Genomic DNA, 20,015 nt, shown 5'->3' with positions numbered 1-20,015 from the left:
CCAACACTATTACTCCTGGGCTTTGTCCACTATTCTTTAACCTCACTGGGATCGTCATCCAAAACACATGAATCATCTCATTCAAGATTTTCTTTCACGTCGATGATTAAAGGACCTTGGATATCACACACAGAAAATACTTTTTGAGCTGCGTCACATTAAAATGACTAAAAATACCGAAGAGACTGAAGTGCACAGTAACATGAATGACTGCCGTATTTTTGTGTAATGACGGAGTTCAGCGATTCTTTAGCAGCCCTCCTGTTACACACTGGATAACAAGCAGGAAGTCTCACATTGCTGCCTGTTTGCTGAGCCACTGCTGGCAGGCTCTGCCGTCCTGGATGTACTGCAGCACGTCACACAGCATGGTCCGCTTCCTCCGCTCCTCCTCACGCATACGCTTCGCCCGCTCATACACCTTGGCGCCTGAGAGTTGGAAACACAGAGAGGTCAGTAGAGACTTCATGAGAGCGGAACTTTAAAAAAAGTTTGTTCAGGGTAGGGACCAATGTCTCATTTCCACTGCAGGCTTCGTCTTGACAACTCATTTTGATAAAAGGTATTTTTCTACTTTGTTTTCCACTGCAGATAGTAGCCCCTAAAAAGGGGACTACCGTGTCATAATCGGAAACATGACTCGTCAATTTATGGTGTACAACATAGTTTTGCAGTCTGCCATTTAATAAAAAGTCTGGGTGATATAACATTTTGGTTGTGGTTGCTATTTAAGGTAACTTGGTTATTAAAAATCACAGGTTTGTGCACCCTCTGAAAGTGATTATTGGGAGTTTAGACAGGTTAGACTACGCTACTATTTTATTAAAAAGTTAGGCCAATATATGCCTATGCCAGAAATTCTAAGCGTTTCTGACAAACTAGATGAATAGAAATACAATAATCAGTTTCAATCTGTGCAAAGCTCGGCAAACTAGCGAAACATTATAAATTCCTAATAATTATACACTGTGATGCTGCTATAAATAATAATTAAAACATCACATTTAAAGCAAAATTCAAATTAAAAACTTCAGCTCAAATGGAAACGTAATTTGCATCTTTAACTGATGGCGGAATGAAAAACAGACTCACTGCAGAAAGACTTGACTCCTGCCTTCCTGTACTCCTTCAGCCTGCGGATCTCTCTCCTCAAGTCAAACTCCACTGAAAGAAAAAGGAGAAGAAGGAATATTATTGATACATTTAAAATAAAAATCTTGACAGTGTGGGGAAATGTGATCATTTGCTTTAGATTTAGTGGATTATTTAGATAAAGACATTGATTCCACTTCTAACAATGAGAGTTTTTCCCCAAAGGTAAAAACCCTCTTTGGGAGTGTGTATGAAAAGTAGGACATCTTATCTTCTTGTTGGATTTTCATTTGTAAAAGAGAAGGAAGCAGTCTGACATTGCCTTCCCACAATAATAAAAACACAACATCAATTGAAGCCTCAATCGTCAGTAGTGTTGAGGCAGCTGGAAAGAAGTGGTTAAATGAATTCTCTGTGACTGACTCCCAGAAACTATTCATGTGTACTCAGGCAGATACTAACATGCATGACTCTCAATGAATTTGTCATGTTCAATCGGCCCAACCACTCTGGCAAAGCGTTTCATGACATCGTACAGCTCCTGCACCTCCTTTGGGTAACATCGCTCCAGCACTGGAAGAGAGAGAAGTAGAGAAGTGAGTGGACAGAAGACACGAACAAAGATATAATAGATACATTAAATACAAATCCACCTATTTACATACGTTTTCTCTTTATGTTTCCCATAAACGACATCTCCTAACTATGTGCTAACTTAAGATATTGGTCATTGCATCAAACTGCTAGCAACAACACACAGGGCTTGACGATTACGCACAACTCAGCCCAACACAGCAAAAACATGCAATCCTTTGCAACTTCTTTTTAAAAATAGTAAGAGTCTTTAGCCATGTCATCGGCTCAGCTTCAGAATTGTATCTCTGAAAGCACTACTGTTTGACTCTGTGGGGCTTACGGGTAATGTTTTACCTCGATATCTAGTCATGAATGTTTTACAATTTTCAACATCCAAACAGGGAGCAGAGATTCACATTTCATCAGTAATTGCAGCCATTTTAGCTAAGTGTTAATCAGAGCCAGAATGTGTAATTCATTGTAGATTTATTTTCCTTTACAAAAGGACCCTAGTTACAAAAGCTGAAGAAGGCAAATATTTTAAAACCTCAGATAGAGCAACAAACCGCTCCCTGATATTTGCTCAGCAGTTGTGTATTCCCCACCACTTAGCTCACTCTCAGGAGCATGTTGCGTTTGTCTCCAGCATTGCTCGTGTTGCTGAGTAACAGACAAGTGCAGAAGCCAGAGGTGTGAGGAGTGTGAGTGTGAGTGTGAGTGTGAGTGTGTGTGTGTGTGTGTGTGTGTGTAAGTTGCTGGTTCTCTTTTTAGTGGGCTAGATCTCCATGGTAACTTATGCTGAGCGGCTAACCTGCTCCGGAGCAGGTTAGGTTGCATTAACTCAGTGAAAGCACTGCCTGCTGACCAATCAGAGCTCAGTGTGCGGAGTTTAAAGCGATCAAGTCATATTACAGGACAAAGGAAATACAGTTTAAAATGCCGTTGCAGAAAGACGGCTGGCAAAAATCACAGACTGTGTGAATGTGAAAATTAATAGAATATCACCTCCCATCTGCAGAGCAATCTGACTATTATAACATTAGCGTTAAGAAAGCTTACTTAAATATCTGCCACAACATAAGTAACCGGATCATAGTAACATTACATAGGCCTACAGTCCGCGGCACTGTGAGTGCAGACGTCAATGTGTCCCATTATCATTCATATAACATCATAATGTATCATATATTTCCTTATCTGAGTCAGCTGAGCCGTATCTGGCCGTGCAACACTCACAGTGTCACATACTGTTAGCAGAAGTATTATTTAAAGCAACACATTAAGTTGACGAAGCACTCGAGTCAAATGTAATTAAAGTCAGATCGTGTCTTAGACAGGGCAGTGATATCATAAACCTGTTAATGTACGCATTAAAACACTTTTTCTTTTACCAGCTGTATTCACCTTGCAGGTGCAACTATGTGGCTTTTATCCTGGATAAAGTGTTTAAGTCATGGATGTTTAAAGTTTAACTTCTTCATATGTCTAATATTATAGTTGACTTTTAATTCAGGAAGTATGACGCGCTGCGCTGTCAGTACGCTTGTCCATGTTTGTGATTGGTCGAATGCTCCAAATACCACCCCTTTCATGTAAACGCCTACCTAACTAGAGGGCACGGCTGGCTTGAGCGATCCACTTGATAACACGCGTCGTAGGACCACTTAGCGAGAGCACAAATGTTTTGGATTAGGCCAACCGGCTAACTCAAACATATCCGGGTTAGGTTGAACCGGCTTCGTAGTACAGGCATCTGGTTACACCCCTTCACTGACCACACACAAAAAAAAACTGTCTTGAATATTTTAATGCAACAACCTCCTGCACTCCCTGAGACATGACACTGTGAGCCTCCGGGGCTCGGATACTGCCTCCATTATGGCATGTGACACACACACAAACACACACACACAGAAGCACACCGTCTTTGACAGTCTCCATGACAACGAGTCTGCCGCTCTAAAGCTACTTTGAGTTCCTTTTGTCTAAAAAGACTCGGGCGATGAGGGAATGGAGGGAGGGGAAAAGGAGCCGGTCTAACTGCAGGCTTGAGGATACATAAATAAAAGATGTGGGGAGAACTCTTCAACTTCCAAACCTCAGTTAATTTCACAGAGCAACACGTGGAGATAAAACGATGGGATGGGTGGTCGGTCATAGTAAAAAAAAAAAATTTTTTAAAAACCTCGCCGTTTGTCTGACCTCTAATGCAAAAACCCAAGAGATGCAAAGAATAACATTACAGAGCTCGCTGAAATCCAACCTGTGGCAGGTGGATCAATAAACCCAGCTCCCTGCATTTCAGTCATTATGGCAGCATCGCTCATCGTACGGGGATCTACTTGCAGAGAAGCAATTATGCTGTGGCACACTCTGGCCCACAGACTATTCGCAGCCCTGATCATAAACACGAGATCTGTTGCCACACTTCAGCCACCCGAGGGGCCATAGAGGTTGACGGTGGTTAATACACCAAAGCTGTTTGCATGCATCCCTAGAAACCCTCAGCAGCAATTTGGCTGCTTGATATCAGATGCCTCGCTGAGTTGCTATGAATACTGTCGCAGCAGAGCCCGTGTAAGTTTCACAGTGGCACTTACTCTGGAATTTGCGCAGGTTGATCAGCCCGTGGTCTCGGATTACCCTGAAAGAAACGGAGATTTAGATTAATGATTATGCAAATGCAATATTTTGATTGCTCTGCAACAGTAAACCTGGTGTTTAGCCATATGCAATTAAAACCATTGAAAACCCATCATATACTGATCATCTGTCTTGTACACAGCAGCTTGGTGATGTTAGTTCAAAAAGGTTCTCCCTTTATAAGTGTACTCTGAGGTTCAGGGGTCAGGTGAGAGGGTCTCGGCCCGTGTTAATTGCGTGGATCCCCTCTGACAAGCTACCAGAGATGAAATAAGGACCTTGGAAAGAGGGAACTTGGAAACACACATGCCATTCACTGTGCTCGGGGGGCACAAACTCTTTAAAGTTGATTTAGTGATGGATGATGGATGTTCCAGAATGCCGGCTGACAGGCTGAAAGTGGAGGAGATCCTCCAAGAAATAACACCGACTGATTAACAGCTTCAAGTGCAAATCATTTATTCTTTATAGAAAATTAACAGTGAATAGGGCTGCAATTATCCATCATTCCATCCCACCTCTTGTAACGGCTTGTTTTGTTTGATCAATAGTTCAAAACACATGCTAATTACACGCAGTAGACCCTTTATTTAGTACACTTAGCTTAATAATATCCTACCGTCATGAAGTTTATGATGTTCAGTTTTGAGAGATGTAACTTAAACTGTATGATCATTTGGAACAATGTAGTTTGTGGTATTATGGAACTGTTATGTGTTAAATTTATAACAAACATGATTTAGTTGACTATCTGTATAAGTAGTTAGTGATGGCTTTTCTTTCTATAATTGACTATAAAGTCACTAATGGTGTATTTTGAATATTTACTTGTACTATGTTTTTAGGTTTTGTGAATCCAATTATTGTGCAACATACATATTCTATGGGATTTTGAAAATTTCCCAAAACGAAGAGAGGCCACCGTCTTTGCATGCCTTCAACTGAGAAACATGGTAACATTAGCAGTATTCAACAGCAAATTCTCCCCATTTCCAAACATATTCCATTTTAAATAGAGGATCTCACAGCTTGTGTGTTGCACCTGATTGACTCCCTGTGGCTTGTAATTAGAACCTGAAAACAGGTTTAAATATGCAACAATAATCACTGTGCTGAACAACCCCAGTCTCCCTGGACTTTTGTCTTTAATGTGCAGCAAAACTAAATAATAATAGATTTTAGAGTAAAAACGATTAATATATTAGCATGTCAATTCGAATTAATGAATATAAATAAAGTTCAGACTGATTTCTAAATTGTTTGCCTTGTACATTTTAATTCAGTATAAAATTAATTAATTCATCCTGAAAGCATGATACATATCTGTGAGAAATTAGGCTCCAAAAGGTCAATGTAGAGGCTTACAGTGCCATCTGATGACAGACAGGGGTCATTACATGATGCAGAGTACATCAATTCTATGTTCATGATTTGATGGAGAAAAAAAGGACTTACTTTTTTCTCCGCTGTCTCTCTTTTAGTCTTGAATGATAAATATCAACAACAGACAGCTTGAGAGCTGGAAGAGAATAGTACATATGAGGAAATATTGCAGTTCAAATCATTATCTTCTATTTAAAAAAAAGTATTTTCCCAAATGTTATTAGAATTCTACTCACCACGTAGGATGTCCGAATCATCATCAACAAAGTCGATATCTTTTAAATCCCACTCCGCATAGTTGTCAAACTCCTATCAGGACAATGAAACAATTATTTACATAAGATTGTGGCTCAATTTTAATATTCCTGTTTACATTTAGCTGATTAGTGATCTCAGATCAGTACTCATGTAAGAAAATAAGTCTGGGTGAAAGCAAACTATTGGCAATAAGGGCATGAGTAACTGTCTTTATTAAATGTAATAATGAGTCGCCATTGTTAGAACACAGATGATAAGGAAACACGTATCCCCTCACCTCCATGAAGTCTGCTCTGGCAGGCATGTATCCTGCCATGTCTCTGGACAGCACTGAGTCAAAAGTGGGCCGAGGGGGATCATCAGTGGCTGTAACATCAGAGAAACACATTATTAGCACTTTAGAATAAAAAATAAATCTTAGTAGTATGCATAAAACCAAGAATTAGCCACTTGCTACAGTCTCCCAAGATATGGTGTAATATGACGCGTTTAACGTATGACCTTAAAAAAAAGCCGTTTTTAAGAGCAGAGCTCAAAATTGCTCCTTTCCCTCTGAATTCCTGCCCTTATGTCTCGTAAAACATATCAAATCCTGCATTCACTTTTTTAATTGTAATTTTCAAGCAAGTTTAAGCATAAATGTAGAATAAATAAAAACCTGCAAGATGCTCTTTAACATTGCTAACAGTATTCATTAGAAATATCAGTTTTTTCTCTGCCTTGAGTTTGCTAACTGCTCAGTGAACATTACAGGTGGAGAACGACAGATGGAGACCTAAAGCCAACTAGAAACTGAGAAAGTTCCTGACTCGCCAACTGCTTCTCTCTAAATGGTCAGTGACTCTCAGGCTACTAATTTCATTTACTTTGTTATTTCAATGTAAACCTTTCTTCTGGTGGCTTCTAAGTGCCAAAAACCAGCGAGAGAGTATACTGCTTCATGTTAATGCAGACAAGTTACAAGGCTGGGAATGGAAACAGATAACTAAACCAACTTATGTGATTGTCTGTTTGCTACATTTCTGTGGAGATGTGAGTAGAGAATAACTACTGAAATTGCTGCGTCTTATTCTTCCTGAAACATTAGTGAAAACCGTATTGAAGGAGGCAGATGATGTGGATACTGACGTTTAAAAGGAATAGCTCCCTCTGCAAAGCGGGAGTCTTTTGTTTTTCGGAGGCTGAGCAAAGTGGAGGAAAAGAGCGGATTGTTGATGAAATTCTTCATGTAGTGGCTCTCACACTCCTCTTTGGTCTTAGTGCGCATCTGATATGCCACATCCTGCCTGCAGAAGAACAAATGAAGAAATGAACAAATACAAATGTAAGTGTAAAGCAATATATAAGTAGTACATATCAAATAGTAAAGTACACAATACAGTGTTATTGAAACATATGTTGATCCATGTTGATGCTAACTGAAAAGGTCCTTCACTCAAGATTTCAGAAAACGAAATTGATCCCACTAAATTATTGTTTTAATTGCAAGCTTTTAACACTTAAAAAGCATTTTCAAAAATTCATTAAAATATGTCAGTCTGCAAAATATATATTTTGTTGTCTAATTAAATGAAGATTAAATGTGAGGGAGGAGATTAAGATTACATCTAGGCAAATCAGTCCTTAAATTAATCTTGAGACCATCTGACCAAGATAATAAACTGAAAAAGTTACAAATCACTCACCAGTTTCCAAAGCCGCAGTCCATGACTGCTTCCAAGAGGGCCATCTCTTCCTGTGCCGACCACCCAGACTCCAGCACAGGGAAGTCTGATGTCTGTTTTATGAGTACAAAGTGAGGGTAAATACAATGCCTGAGTGTGGTGATTATCTGTATGCAAGACGTGTTTGAATGTAACTTACCATGATTTCATATTTGTGATCACTCTCATGCTTCTTGAGTTCAAATCCTTTGGTGAAACACTGAAATTAAAACATTCAATTTCAATCTAGGAATTAACAAGAGCTCTGATAAAAATGTGTGTGCATTTACTGTCTACTCACCTGGAGGCAGAGTAGAAAAGGTAAGGGTCCACATTCTGCACACTTGATGTAAGGCTCAGTTAGATAGGATGAGCATCCTCTGCATGGTGGTTTATCAACATCATCTGAAATGGACATGATTAGTGATTAATCACTGCCGACTAACAGGGCAAACTATTATATCATTATTAGCTCAAATGAAAACTGAACACTCAGAGAATGACTATTTCTACAAATGTATCTTAAAGTGGCCCCTAAGTGATAGCCAGCAGTGCTAATGTAAACAAACCACTGCTTATAACGGTAGCTTCGATGCTAACGCTACTTATGAGAGCTAAATTAACATTAGGTCTAAATATCTCAACTTAACAGCATATCGTGTCGAACATGTCTACAATAAAATAGAAAACGGACTGTTTATAGTCAAAACATCTATTAAATTGCGGCATGTGAGTACGCTATGTGCTAACGATAGCAGAACTATGCTAGCTGCAACGAAGCTAACGTGGCAAACTATAGGTAACTTTAGAAACAAGCAGTGTGTTTAGTGTAAAGCTGCAGCGGTAACATTAACTTCCGATACTTACTTCCAAAAGATGCCAAACGATCCATAAGACAACGTTTTATCACAAATAAAAGCAGAATAAATGATGCTCTTCTTCTCCTTTGAGGTTTGAAGGTTTCTGGAGTCCTAGTGTTGCATTACTGCCATCCTCTGGAAAAGGAGAAGTATTAGAGTCTAAGGGATGGGATGTCACAAAAGCTCCTGTAGGTGTAAATGTGTAGGTGACCAAATACTTTTGTCTATGGTGTATATAGACAAAAGTAATCGGACACGACTCTTACTCATTGAATTAAAGTGTTTGTAATGTGTAGGTGACCCAATACTTTTGTCCATATAGTATACAGAGACAAAAGCATCCTCTTAATCATTTAATTCAGGTGTTTCATTCAGCCCCATTGCCAGGGGATTCTTAATGCTTCATCTTACCAAGTCATTTTGGACAATTCTATGCTTCCAACTTTGTGGAAACAGTTTGGGGAAGGCGCTGTTATGTTCATGCATGAATGTGCCCCAGTGCACAAAGCAAGGTCCATAAAGGCATGGTTGGATGAGTTTGGTGTGGAAGAACTTGACTGCCCCGCACAGAGCCCTGACCTCAACCCCATTGAACACCTTTGGGATGAACTAGAATGGAGATTTAGAGCCAAGCCCTCTCGTCCAACATCAGTGTCTGACCTCACAAATGCTCTTCTGGATGAATGGGCAACACAATTCCCACAGACACACTCCAAAATCTTGTAGAAAGCCTTCCCAGAAGAGTGGAAGCTGTTATATCTGCAAAAGGGGAGCTACTTCATATTAATGCCTAAGAATTTGCAATGTGATGTCATAAAAGCTCCTGTAGGTGTAGGTGACCCAATACTTTTGTCTATATATATTATGGTTCATTCAGTCCCATTGCCACATGTGTATAAAATCAAGCACCTAGCCATGCAGTCTGCCTTTACAAACATCTATGAAAGAATGGGTCGTTAGATGTCATTATTGTTAGTGGCTCTTTTGTATTTCCCCCTAGTCTAATCATTCAAACAGTGGTGTTAAGTAACTAAGTACATTTACTCATACTGTAACATTTTTGAGGTAATTGTATTTCACTTGAGTATCTCCATTTTATGTTACTTTGTACTTACCCTACTACAATTCAGAGGTAAATAGTGTACTTATACTCCACTGCATGTATGTTATAGTTACTTTGTACATTTGGATTAATAATGTGCAATATCAACAAAACTAAAAAATATATTTAGTTACACCAGTCGAAACATTTACAAGCTAGCATACAAATTAGCTCAAACTTGATCAGCTATGATAAACACAATCATGCATCAATAATTAGAATCAAAACGCATAATATATATATATTTTTCTCAATTTGTAAATTGAGTAATTTCACTTTTGGCACTTTAACTGCATTTTGATGCTCATTTTGAATGCAGGACTTTTACTTGTAACAGAGTATTCCTGCACTAGTATACTTTTCCAACCTCTGCTCTCACAACACAACAGTTACAGAGAAGATATCGTTAGTTATTCATTTCTAGAGGTATGGAGATAGTCACCCAATAATATAAAGTTACAAGTCTGGTGCTCTCTTTTTCTGTCTCAATAAAAAGTTGTTGAAAAGGGTTGTCCTGCCTTGTTCTTTTAATTATTCAGAAGGCCTTTAGCACATTTTTGATGGATGACTACTCATCCAATAGTTGAGTATGGGCCTGGATACTTTTTTTAAATGCATATCATAAACCACATTTCAAAAACCTAACCTAACTTTGATCGAAATAAACGTTACAAGTATTTCATAAAATGACTGTGTTATTCACCCTTTTACCACAAGGCGTCGATATTGCACCATTTATGTTTAGAAAAAAATCAACGCCTTGCAAGTCTCTCTTTGTCTTTCCCTGAGCACACACCACCACGTGAGCCATATACTGGCCGGTTTGTGTAAGGTTGGATAATGGCCAGACAGATATTTTCCCCCTTCGTAAATCTCACCATTACAAAATCACTTGCCTTAAAAACAACTTACTCTAATAGAATAAATATCTTCCATTCCTGATATTTTCCAGTGCAGGTGTCCAGCTCTGGCCCCTTATCAAATGCAACTCCTGCGACTCAAGGACACCCCTGGTGACTGCACTTCAGGGGATCTGGCAAACAACAATCTAAAAACCTTGACACATAATACTTCTACTCTGCATGTCAACACCACAAAGTCAGAAAGCATAGTTATTGTGTGATTTGGGTAAAAAAGGCATTTGATTCAGTACAGATGGGACATTAGCTGCAGCTAGCTGGAAATCATCAAAGAACAATGTTAAGGTCAAACTAGGCCCTGCTCCTCACATTCAAATGTGCCACCTTTTTGAGAATTAGGGAGGAATTATGTAATATAATTGAATTAAGATTCCAGTAAATAAAAGTAAAATGTAGCTTTTATTTTAGCAAATACTTTATGTAATGCAAGAGTTTTAAACCCATAAAGGGAAAGTAATGTGGCCTTTAAACCACACATTGTGTTAAATGTGAGTGTTATTCTTGTGTCTTTTTACCCTGAGCCATCTCTGTGAGGACGATCCACAGAGACAAGGGCGTTCAGTTGCTCCGTACATTACGTCCAGTCTCCTGACCCTCCGGGGGTTCCTTAGACTTCTGGGGAAGGATTCAATCAGCGTGGGGTCCCTGAGCAACACCCATCTATATGAATAAGGACAGAGCGGCCTCCCGACAGACCGTGCACAATAAAGGGACAGTTGTATTTGCCTCTCTGTAGAGTTTCCAGCTAACTGCCATAATGCATTTTGTTTAACAATCCATTGTGGTCGTTACGATTTATTTGTCTTTAAAAAGGGGAACTTCCCTTTCTGTGCATGTGACAGTTGGCAGTTTTACCCCGAACAACCCTCACTGAGGCCCACAACAACTGTATTGAACTTTATAAACAGCCAAACATGATACCTTTTTTGAGATTTCTTCCTCCAAAATAATGGTAGTTGATGCTGATATGACAAACCCCTCTGTGAGAACAAGAAGATTTTGGAGCCACAAGAGCAGAGTGAGATCCAACACTGCTGTTGGGCTATAAAGCCTGGCTCTGCTTTCAGTGCTGTAATTCATCCTAAAGGTTTTGGATAGGTTTTGAGGTTAGAGCTCTGTGCAGGCCAGTGAAGTTATTTTACGCCAAACTGTTGCCACAAAGTTGGAAGCAAATATTATGATATTGCAGCATTAAGATTTCCCTGTATCAGAACTAAGGGACCAAAAACATGCAAGGAGGGACGTACACTTACTTCTAGCTTTAAGTGTTGTTGTTGTTTTTAAATAATGGTCCCACAGAGGACACCGTAAGCTAATATACAGTAATACAATTACTGGCAAGGACCTGGCTGTTACTACTCATTCCGTCAAAAAAACAAAAAAAGAAAAAGTAATCTGAAAACAATTATTAAGAAAATTCAGTTTTCAGCATATGTGGAAGCATACTGTATTAAATCTAAGATATTGGCGGTGAATGCAGGCAGAGTCCCTTATCCACATGGAGACTAACAAAGAAAATAATTTAAGCCTGACAGAGTGACATGTGTTCTCCCCTATGACGGCCCCTGCTGCAGCATCCCTGCCTGTGGGCAGGCAACCTGCTGTCTCTTCAGCCACATGACACCGCACAATACCTCTCTCTCCTATGCCTTCACACCCAGAATAAAAGCCCTGTAAGACCAGGCAAACCCCCAGCCTGCAGGCCTCATGCTGCTTATGTGGATCAAACACTGAAACATTGGGGTTTCTCTGTTATAGACGTGTGCCTGATTATACAGCGGCCAAACAAACGCACACCCCCACCCCATTACATCCTTAAAAACTCCCCCAGTCCCTGCCCACTCCTTTGCCTCTTACCAAAGCACTTCCCAGCTGCTTTGATTTGAATATGAGGGCCCCTCCAAAGAAAAGAGGGCATCTGGCACACGCCTTAAAGGCTAAGAAAAAGAGTTAAACTGCTCCTGTCATGGAAATGTTCTAAAATAAGATTAAGCCTCTTTAAAAAGGCAAAGCGGTAAAATGAACATAAGCCCTTAAATAAGTTCGGACAAAAAGCAACTAGAGGGGACACCTGGGTACCATCGATATCCTCACAATGAGTGGTTGCTTGGAGTGGTCGTACACGTCAAGAGCGTTGCTTTGCAAATTGGAATCGTGTATAAAGGTCAGCACAGAAAATCTTGTTTTTTTAGTTTGAATTTAAGGACATTTCAGCAGTAATTGTGTAATCTTTCTCAAAAGGAGGCTTTCAGCTGAGATTTAAAAGGCTACCTGCCCCCATCTGGGCACTCCTGCTCATTAACTTACGGTTGCTGTGTAACAGTTAAAAAGTCCAGTTTCTAAATGGGTCTCATTTATTACACATTGTGTGTACAAAATGTTTTGTTCTTACAGTTCATGTCCAAGAAAGACACATTATTGGCCTTACTGATTATATTTTTAGACATTCCTCCTAATAGTAATAATAGATAACAATTAGATGGCTTTCAAGTAAAGGTTATTTCCATTTACGTAAAAAAAAACGCATGAAACCTTATGTTTAATGCTCACTTGTACAGCACAAATATTTCAGGAAGATTTAACTGAAAATAGACTTTGTTTCAGTAAAATATTAAACAGATGAGAAGATTTAGAAGGTATCAGAGACGGGTTTGGGGAGGGGGGGTTTGAGAAGTGGTCAACTTCAATAATTGAATAGCTATTATTATTAGTTATTGTACAAACATTTGTAATTTGTCCCTCCCACGCAACTTCAGAGCGGTTGATAGATGAACAATGTGGTGTGGCGTTTACAGACAATGCAGTGTGCCTCCTTTTATTGAGGTTCACTTCACCTCCCACTTGGTGATTAAAAGGGCCACAAAGACCAAGCAGACATGTATTCAACCAAATGTATTTATCACAAGACTTTGAGTTGCATTATGGGAAATGTAGGATCCAGAAGTTTTAGAGTTCAACCCATATTACGAATTTAAAGTCAGGATAATTAGACTTTTTTTTCATTTCTTTTTCTTTCAAAAGAATCCCCCAGCTTTATGGAAGTGTATTATCTCTAATATGTTATGGACCTACGTTTGGTTCAGGGATTGAATTTGAACCCATGACTTTTCAATACTTCACGAAGGCCTAAGCCCACATTACATTTGATTCATGGAGATCACACCTGGTTTACAATCAGAAGGGATTCTGCTGTTAATCATAAACACATTTTTGCCATGTGCAAATGTTTTCATAATACAAAACCAAACATGAGCCACACAGAGAAGTTGATCCGATTCTCATGTGATGTAAAGCGACTCAGAACAGAGTTATGTATCTTTAAACAAAGAGCTCAAGTGTTGATGAAAGATTAGTATCACATATTTGTCATTGTGAGGAGCAGCTGTAAAACTCAATTTTCCTGTTGTACCTGTTTGCATCATCTGGGTTTTGTGTCAGGTAAAGAGTTTTGAGTGGGGTTTAAATGACTTTTGACATCCAGCACTTGATAGATTTATGCAAGCACAGGCTGGGACATGTAGAAATTAAGATGACTCTGCATTACGTGTCATATAAAAGTCAATTATGATCCAGAATCGTTTCCTTCAGTATCTACAAAGCTCTCATGCCGTTTAAGATGTGATTAAATTAATGAAAACAGATGTCTCCCACACAAATGTGTCATCAGTTTATTTTTGCTGAACGAGAGGTTCCCACTACATATGTTCCTCCTCCACGCGAGCTCAGTGGACCTCCTCTCACCAAGGCCAAGGTAACACTGAGGAATCAGCAAAGTGAGAGTTCAGGGAGGTCAACAAGTGGGTGTGGAATGCAAGTGTTTCCCACGCGAGCGGCGTATACCTCGACACACAAGCCCTGAGAAAGCATGTGTCAGGCCTCAGTACAGCAAACTTGAAATCCACGAGTCTGAGGAGCCATTGGGTTAATTCAAACAATGTGGGAAGCCGGACGATGGTGGTGGAGAAAGTACTCACATCATATACTTAAATAAAGTGAATGAAACACTCCATTGCAAGTACAAAGTCCAGCATTCCAATCAATCACAAATCTAAATATGGGGATATTTAGGGGATGTTTAGAGAAAATATTTCCATGGCAGTAATGCGGAAATGTTGCCTTACACGCACACACACACACACACACACACACACACACACACACACACACACACACACACACACACACACACACACACACACACACACACACACACACACACACACACACACACACACACACACACACACACACACACACACACACACACACACACACACACACACTCAGACGATGTACCCCACTGAGACCGAGCTATGGATGGAAAAAGAGCTCCCCATGTGAACCACACCGTGTTTCCTATGTACCTCTTACGGCAGAGCGGTTCTACCACAACAATGTCAGGACACATCAGCTGCTGGAGCCCTGATGGCTAACACACTCGGGCTCTCCCAGTGGCGCCCTGGAGAGAGACACCACAGGCCTGTTGCTTTAGTCCTGCTCCCAGCAGCCCGGTCTGCCTGCATGGTTCTCAGTACATTGAAGAGGGCTCCCTAACACAATATCCCCCTGGGCTTAATCTGGGGGAAGAATGGTGACGTGCATTATGCATTATCCACGGTGGTGTTTTGGAGAATGGACAGAAATAACAGTGAGGGGTCACGCGGGACAATGTAAGAAGTTTATTTTATAAAAGCCCAATCTGTTGTAGCTGGAGCATACATGGCCTTGAGCCCTAGAGCTTCAATGAGAATAAAAATATCCTCAGAGCATGACCGGTTGACCTCATTGGATACTAAAGAGAACCTAACATTAATCTATAATGTCTTATTTCTACGGGTTGGCTCCAAATGCGTCATGTCATCACTATATTACACATACAGTGGTATGCTGCCTGTCAACAGAGTGAAAGTATTCCTGGTTGTCACCTGCTCTTTTAGAAGTGAATGCATGTTGAAGTGAAGGGTCAGAGCAGGAATGCAATGACAACAGCATGAGAGAGACAGAGGACGATAAAGACAAATGCATGTTGGACGGTCACCAGTCTTCTCACACAGCCACCAGTTAAGGGTGGCGACCTGTCCACTTTCTACTACACAGCAGAAATGCATGTATCTATAAACTCAGTCTGGGTGTCCACTCTGGCTTTTCTGTGGGACCAAATCACCGGAGGGGATTAGCCAGCTGTTGGGCGGGGAATCTGAAGGGTTTTCTCACCAGTTAACAGTTCATGAGAGTACAAAGCTTGCTATTAACAGTGAGACCGTGGTCAGCATATGCAGGACACCAAACAGCAGAGGGACAGGGACAACATGCTGTTGCCAACTTGCAGACATCACAGCCCTGACCGGGGCAAAGGGGACATTTACTGTATAAGTGCATCCCAATGGGACAGATAGTGAGAAAGTGTCTTGAGTAAGGGGAGAGATGGAAATCTAAAAGGAAGGTTTTGGAAATAAATGCATATCAACTGAACCAAATGGTTATTACAGAAAACATGGCAAATGTTGTCTTTATGGTATTGAGTTAGTCTAATGCTAAATTATTGAAAATATGAAACGCAAGTTCCCGAAGTCAAATGTAACTTCTTGTAATATAAAAGACAATAGCAGATAAAAAAAACTGGAACTCATAACAGAAAAATCTTGGGATTTGGCCTAAGGATCTAGTTTTTTCCACTTTGAAGTGGCTCTAAAGTTGGAAAAACAATTTTACTTCATGCCGTCTGGCAGACTCATGTGTCTTCTGTCTTGTTGCAATGCTCCAGTGTATGATGTTACGCAGAGTAAATACTCAAAGCCAAGAGCCCATGTATTTTATGTGTAAACCATTCCATAAAATGGAAATATTCCACATGTCTGGGGAATCATTTTATACACATTTACTTTGTCTATACAACTAGTTTAATATATCTTGGTATATTTGGAAGCTTTGGGATTTTCTGAAGAAGTTAAACCAAAGATCTGAGTGTTTAAAGCAACTATAATTTTTTGTAACAAGTTAAGTCTGACAATGACAAAGGGATCAATTGCTGCAATAAACCTACAACTTATTATCACTTGAATCTGTAGCTCCCTTCAGCTTTACGGAACAAAGTGGAGCATTTAGCAGTTAAAGAGACAGATATTACCATCAGAAGGTAATGGAGACCAAAGTCAGAGCTTAAGGTTATTGGACTCACATTCACCAGAAAGATACTGAAACAGAAAGAGCCCGACTGAATGCTTATTTGCTCTGTGTCTTGCATTCCCAATGTAAAAACACTTATACAGGAAAAACAAAGAGGACAGGCTGATTCAAAGGTCAGTATCGGCTTGAAATCTTATCTAATCAAAAGTGTTGGAAGATTGAGAAACATCCTGAAACAATGGCCACAAATAAGAAGATTCATTTACACCTTTAATAAAATCCAGTATCACAATAACACGTGTTTGCTGAGAATCCAGCGTCTCACGACTGCTTAAAAAAGTTGAATGAATACAGAGCCATTGTTTGTGAGCTTGGGAACAGAGCTCCCATGGGACAAAACCATGACTGAAAACAGGGACTGGGAACAAGGCATTTGGGTTTACACTGACATGTGGTTCTCATTGCTGCAGCAGAGTGAGTGATCATTGTGTACGGGTGCTTTAACTGGCCTCGGCCTTGCACGTGAGCCGATCAAAACCACATGTTCCAGTGTGATTGTGTCTGTGGACTCGTAAAGATGGATTCTGGCTGAAGAGCTGCTCCTGGCTCACACAGACACACAGCCCTCTTTGCATGCTAAAAACATCCCCCCCTCCACTCTATTGGCTGACGCAATGTACGTCTTTCACATGGAGCGTATTTTCCCTGACTGAGGGTTTTGGGAGCTGATTTATGTTACAGTACTGTAGTTGAAATGATGACTTTGTTTTTCTAAAAGTCCTCCTTGAGTTGATGTCCAACAGCAATCAGAGGAGAATCAAAATGATATAAGAAATGTGTTGTCGAAGCTGAAGTAATAAATGACTGGTTAGAGGTGATAAATTATGCTTTACAGAGCCACTATTTGTTAATAAAATGGGTTTCAATTCCCCCTTTTTTAGGTCAAATGTTTAAAGAATAGTCATTTGGGGTCACATACAATCTGCATCTGGTTTAGATTCCCTAAACCTTCAATCAATCAGTCAATTCTAGCAGATATTTCCCTGACCTCTAGTAAAAACAATGCCCTAAATTAAAGGACAAAGGTTTATAAGGTTACATGTTTTTGATGTATTATACGTTTTCCCTTACTGAGACTGTCCATCATTAAAAGTTCAGTGTAACATACTGTGAACACTAACATAGAAAGCCTTCATGTTCATAGTAATAGACGTTTACTGTATGATCGGGCAAGATTGAAATCTCTGGGAGATGTTCTTGCTTAAAACATTTAATGAGATTTTTTATAAAATCTCAAACTAACTCTGATATTACTAAATTGTACTGATTGACACAAACAGGAATAATAATAATTAAAAATGACAGATTAACTCAAGTAAATCCTGAATCACTCCAAATGTTGGATCATTTGATATTGAAGGTATTTTTCACATGGTTGAACTGTCAGTGTAATTGTTTTTTGCATTTGCACAAGCACCTGGATTGGAAGATAAGGGTACTTTTTCAACTTGTTTAACTTTATGAATTACTTTAAGCTTAATACTGTACTTTAGTTAATATTTCATTTACATTCAATGCACTTCAAAGTGGTTTTTTAGCCTTTGCAGCTGACTCAATAACTGGATAGATATTAATCAAATAATCTGCTATATCTTTTCAAATTAGCTCGGTGCTCAACAATCTTTACATGGCCCCCCTGGATAGTGCAGAGGTACCCAGTAGCGTATACCAGGTGGGATTTACTGACCTAGATGACTAATTCAGCAATGTTAGGCTGGTGTAAGGATGGTGGAGTAGTGAAATAGTGTCCCACTGTCCCCTCTGGCAGAGGGGTCCACAGTGGTGTTGCTGGTGTGAAGGCTTCGCCCTGCAGTCTGCTTGCTCAAAGCCAGCCGCAGCCTCACACTGCCACTGAGCCTTATCTCCAGCAGCCAGGGTGCTGATTACAGGGAGACTGTACAGGCATGCACATACATCCTGCTCTGTGTCACAGACAGCATGGCTGTGCATCGACCTCCACAGAAGATATGCTCAAAGTCATTATTATGCTTCTCACTGTAATAGCAAGTGGACAGACTCTTGCTGCAGTAGTGTTGAATTGCTTTCTTGGAGAATGATGGCAACAGGTAATGTAAAAGAAAAAATGTAAAAAGATATTTCAAACTGCCGAAGGTGATACTGACACTATTCTTAGTTTATATAATCAAGCAAATAAGTATTGCTTTGGTTATATGCCTACTCTCAAACAACTGAGTTTATTTGCAGTTTGTGATGTTATGACATTGGGGGGTCCAAAGTGTCAGTGAGTCAGTGATTTCCTCTTTGGTGTCAGGGTGTCAGATATGAATGGAGTTGCTATTTTTGAACCTCTGCAGCTGTGGCAGAAAAGTGGAGAGAAAGTAAGTCCATCTTTTTGGTGTCAGCTATATCAGGGGAATAGCACACCAGAGGCAAAGTAAAAAAGAGGTATGTATCTGACCTTTGAACTCTGTCTGAGGGGGAAAAGACGCACTGTCATGGAGGAGCATGGCTCAAAGAGTTCATCAGCTACATGGACAAAAAGCTCACACACAGCCGTCTGCCTGTAGGCTGGAGAAAATGTTAAGACTTGATTCTGCAGTGTGGGTCTCTCTCTTCAAGAAGGATTACCAGTGCAAAAGTATAAATACATAAATACAATGAATGTCAAGGGATGAAAAAACGTGTACCAATACAACGATGCATTTAACATTAAACAGGATGAGGGCTCTGCTGTTATCAAGAGCCTCCAGCCACCTCCAGGCTTTCTGTTTGTCTCATCAGCAGGTTTGGCTCGGCTGTTGATCCTCGGTACAGAGCTCAAGAAGCTGCATTTTTATAACCCTGACAGTAAAAAAGACAGCATCAGCCTACTTGTCAGATGACTGCTCTCCTTTCAGGCTTGCAGAAGACGCTTTTATTTGTATCCTGAATGAGTCACAAACAATAAAGCCAGTCAAAAAGAGAAGAAGCTGTCTGGCACACATATTGCAGCATTTGGTTTTCACTTTGAGTGATGAAGGATGAGTGGTTGAGGAAGGGTAGAGGAGTAGTTTAACTGGTTGATGTTACTTATTTAACAAGGAAAAGCTCAACTTTAGTTTTATCCAAGAAGATTACAAAGATACTGACTCTTACATGCATGTTCTTTTAGTACGGATTATAGTTTATAAGTAATGTCATACAAAATGAATTATTACGATGACAGAGTTTGACTTAAATCTGTGAAACAAATTAAATAAACGTTCTGATTTTGAGACGAAAAATAAACTTTCTGTCTCATAATAAGTAAGCTGTGTCAACTTGAGGACGACTGTCTGCAGCAGATGAAGCA

At 39.9% G+C, this 20,015-nt stretch overlaps 1 protein-coding gene across 1 annotated transcript; it reads right to left on the bottom strand.

Moving 5' to 3' along the window:
- Positions 1-267: 267 nt before the first annotated feature.
- tada2a (transcriptional adaptor 2A) lies at positions 268-8,684 on the bottom strand. The gene is made up of 12 exons (XM_079678306.1): positions 8,523-8,684; positions 7,957-8,060; positions 7,816-7,875; positions 7,638-7,729; positions 7,081-7,238; positions 6,230-6,318; positions 5,931-6,003; positions 5,767-5,830; positions 4,269-4,312; positions 1,555-1,665; positions 1,093-1,164; positions 268-429 (listed from the first exon to the last, which is right to left on the bottom strand). The coding sequence occupies exons 1-12, from the start codon at positions 8,545-8,547 to the stop codon at positions 293-295; spliced, it is 1,029 nt and encodes a 342-aa protein (XP_079534432.1). The 5' UTR covers positions 8,548-8,684; the 3' UTR covers positions 268-292.
- Positions 8,685-20,015: the final 11,331 nt, after the last annotated feature.

This window comes from Notothenia rossii, assembly GCF_949606895.1.
Source record: "Notothenia rossii genome assembly, chromosome: 4".
Taxonomy (NCBI): Eukaryota; Metazoa; Chordata; class Actinopteri; order Perciformes; family Nototheniidae; genus Notothenia; species Notothenia rossii.
This window is presented reverse-complemented; position numbering and strand designations above follow the sequence as displayed.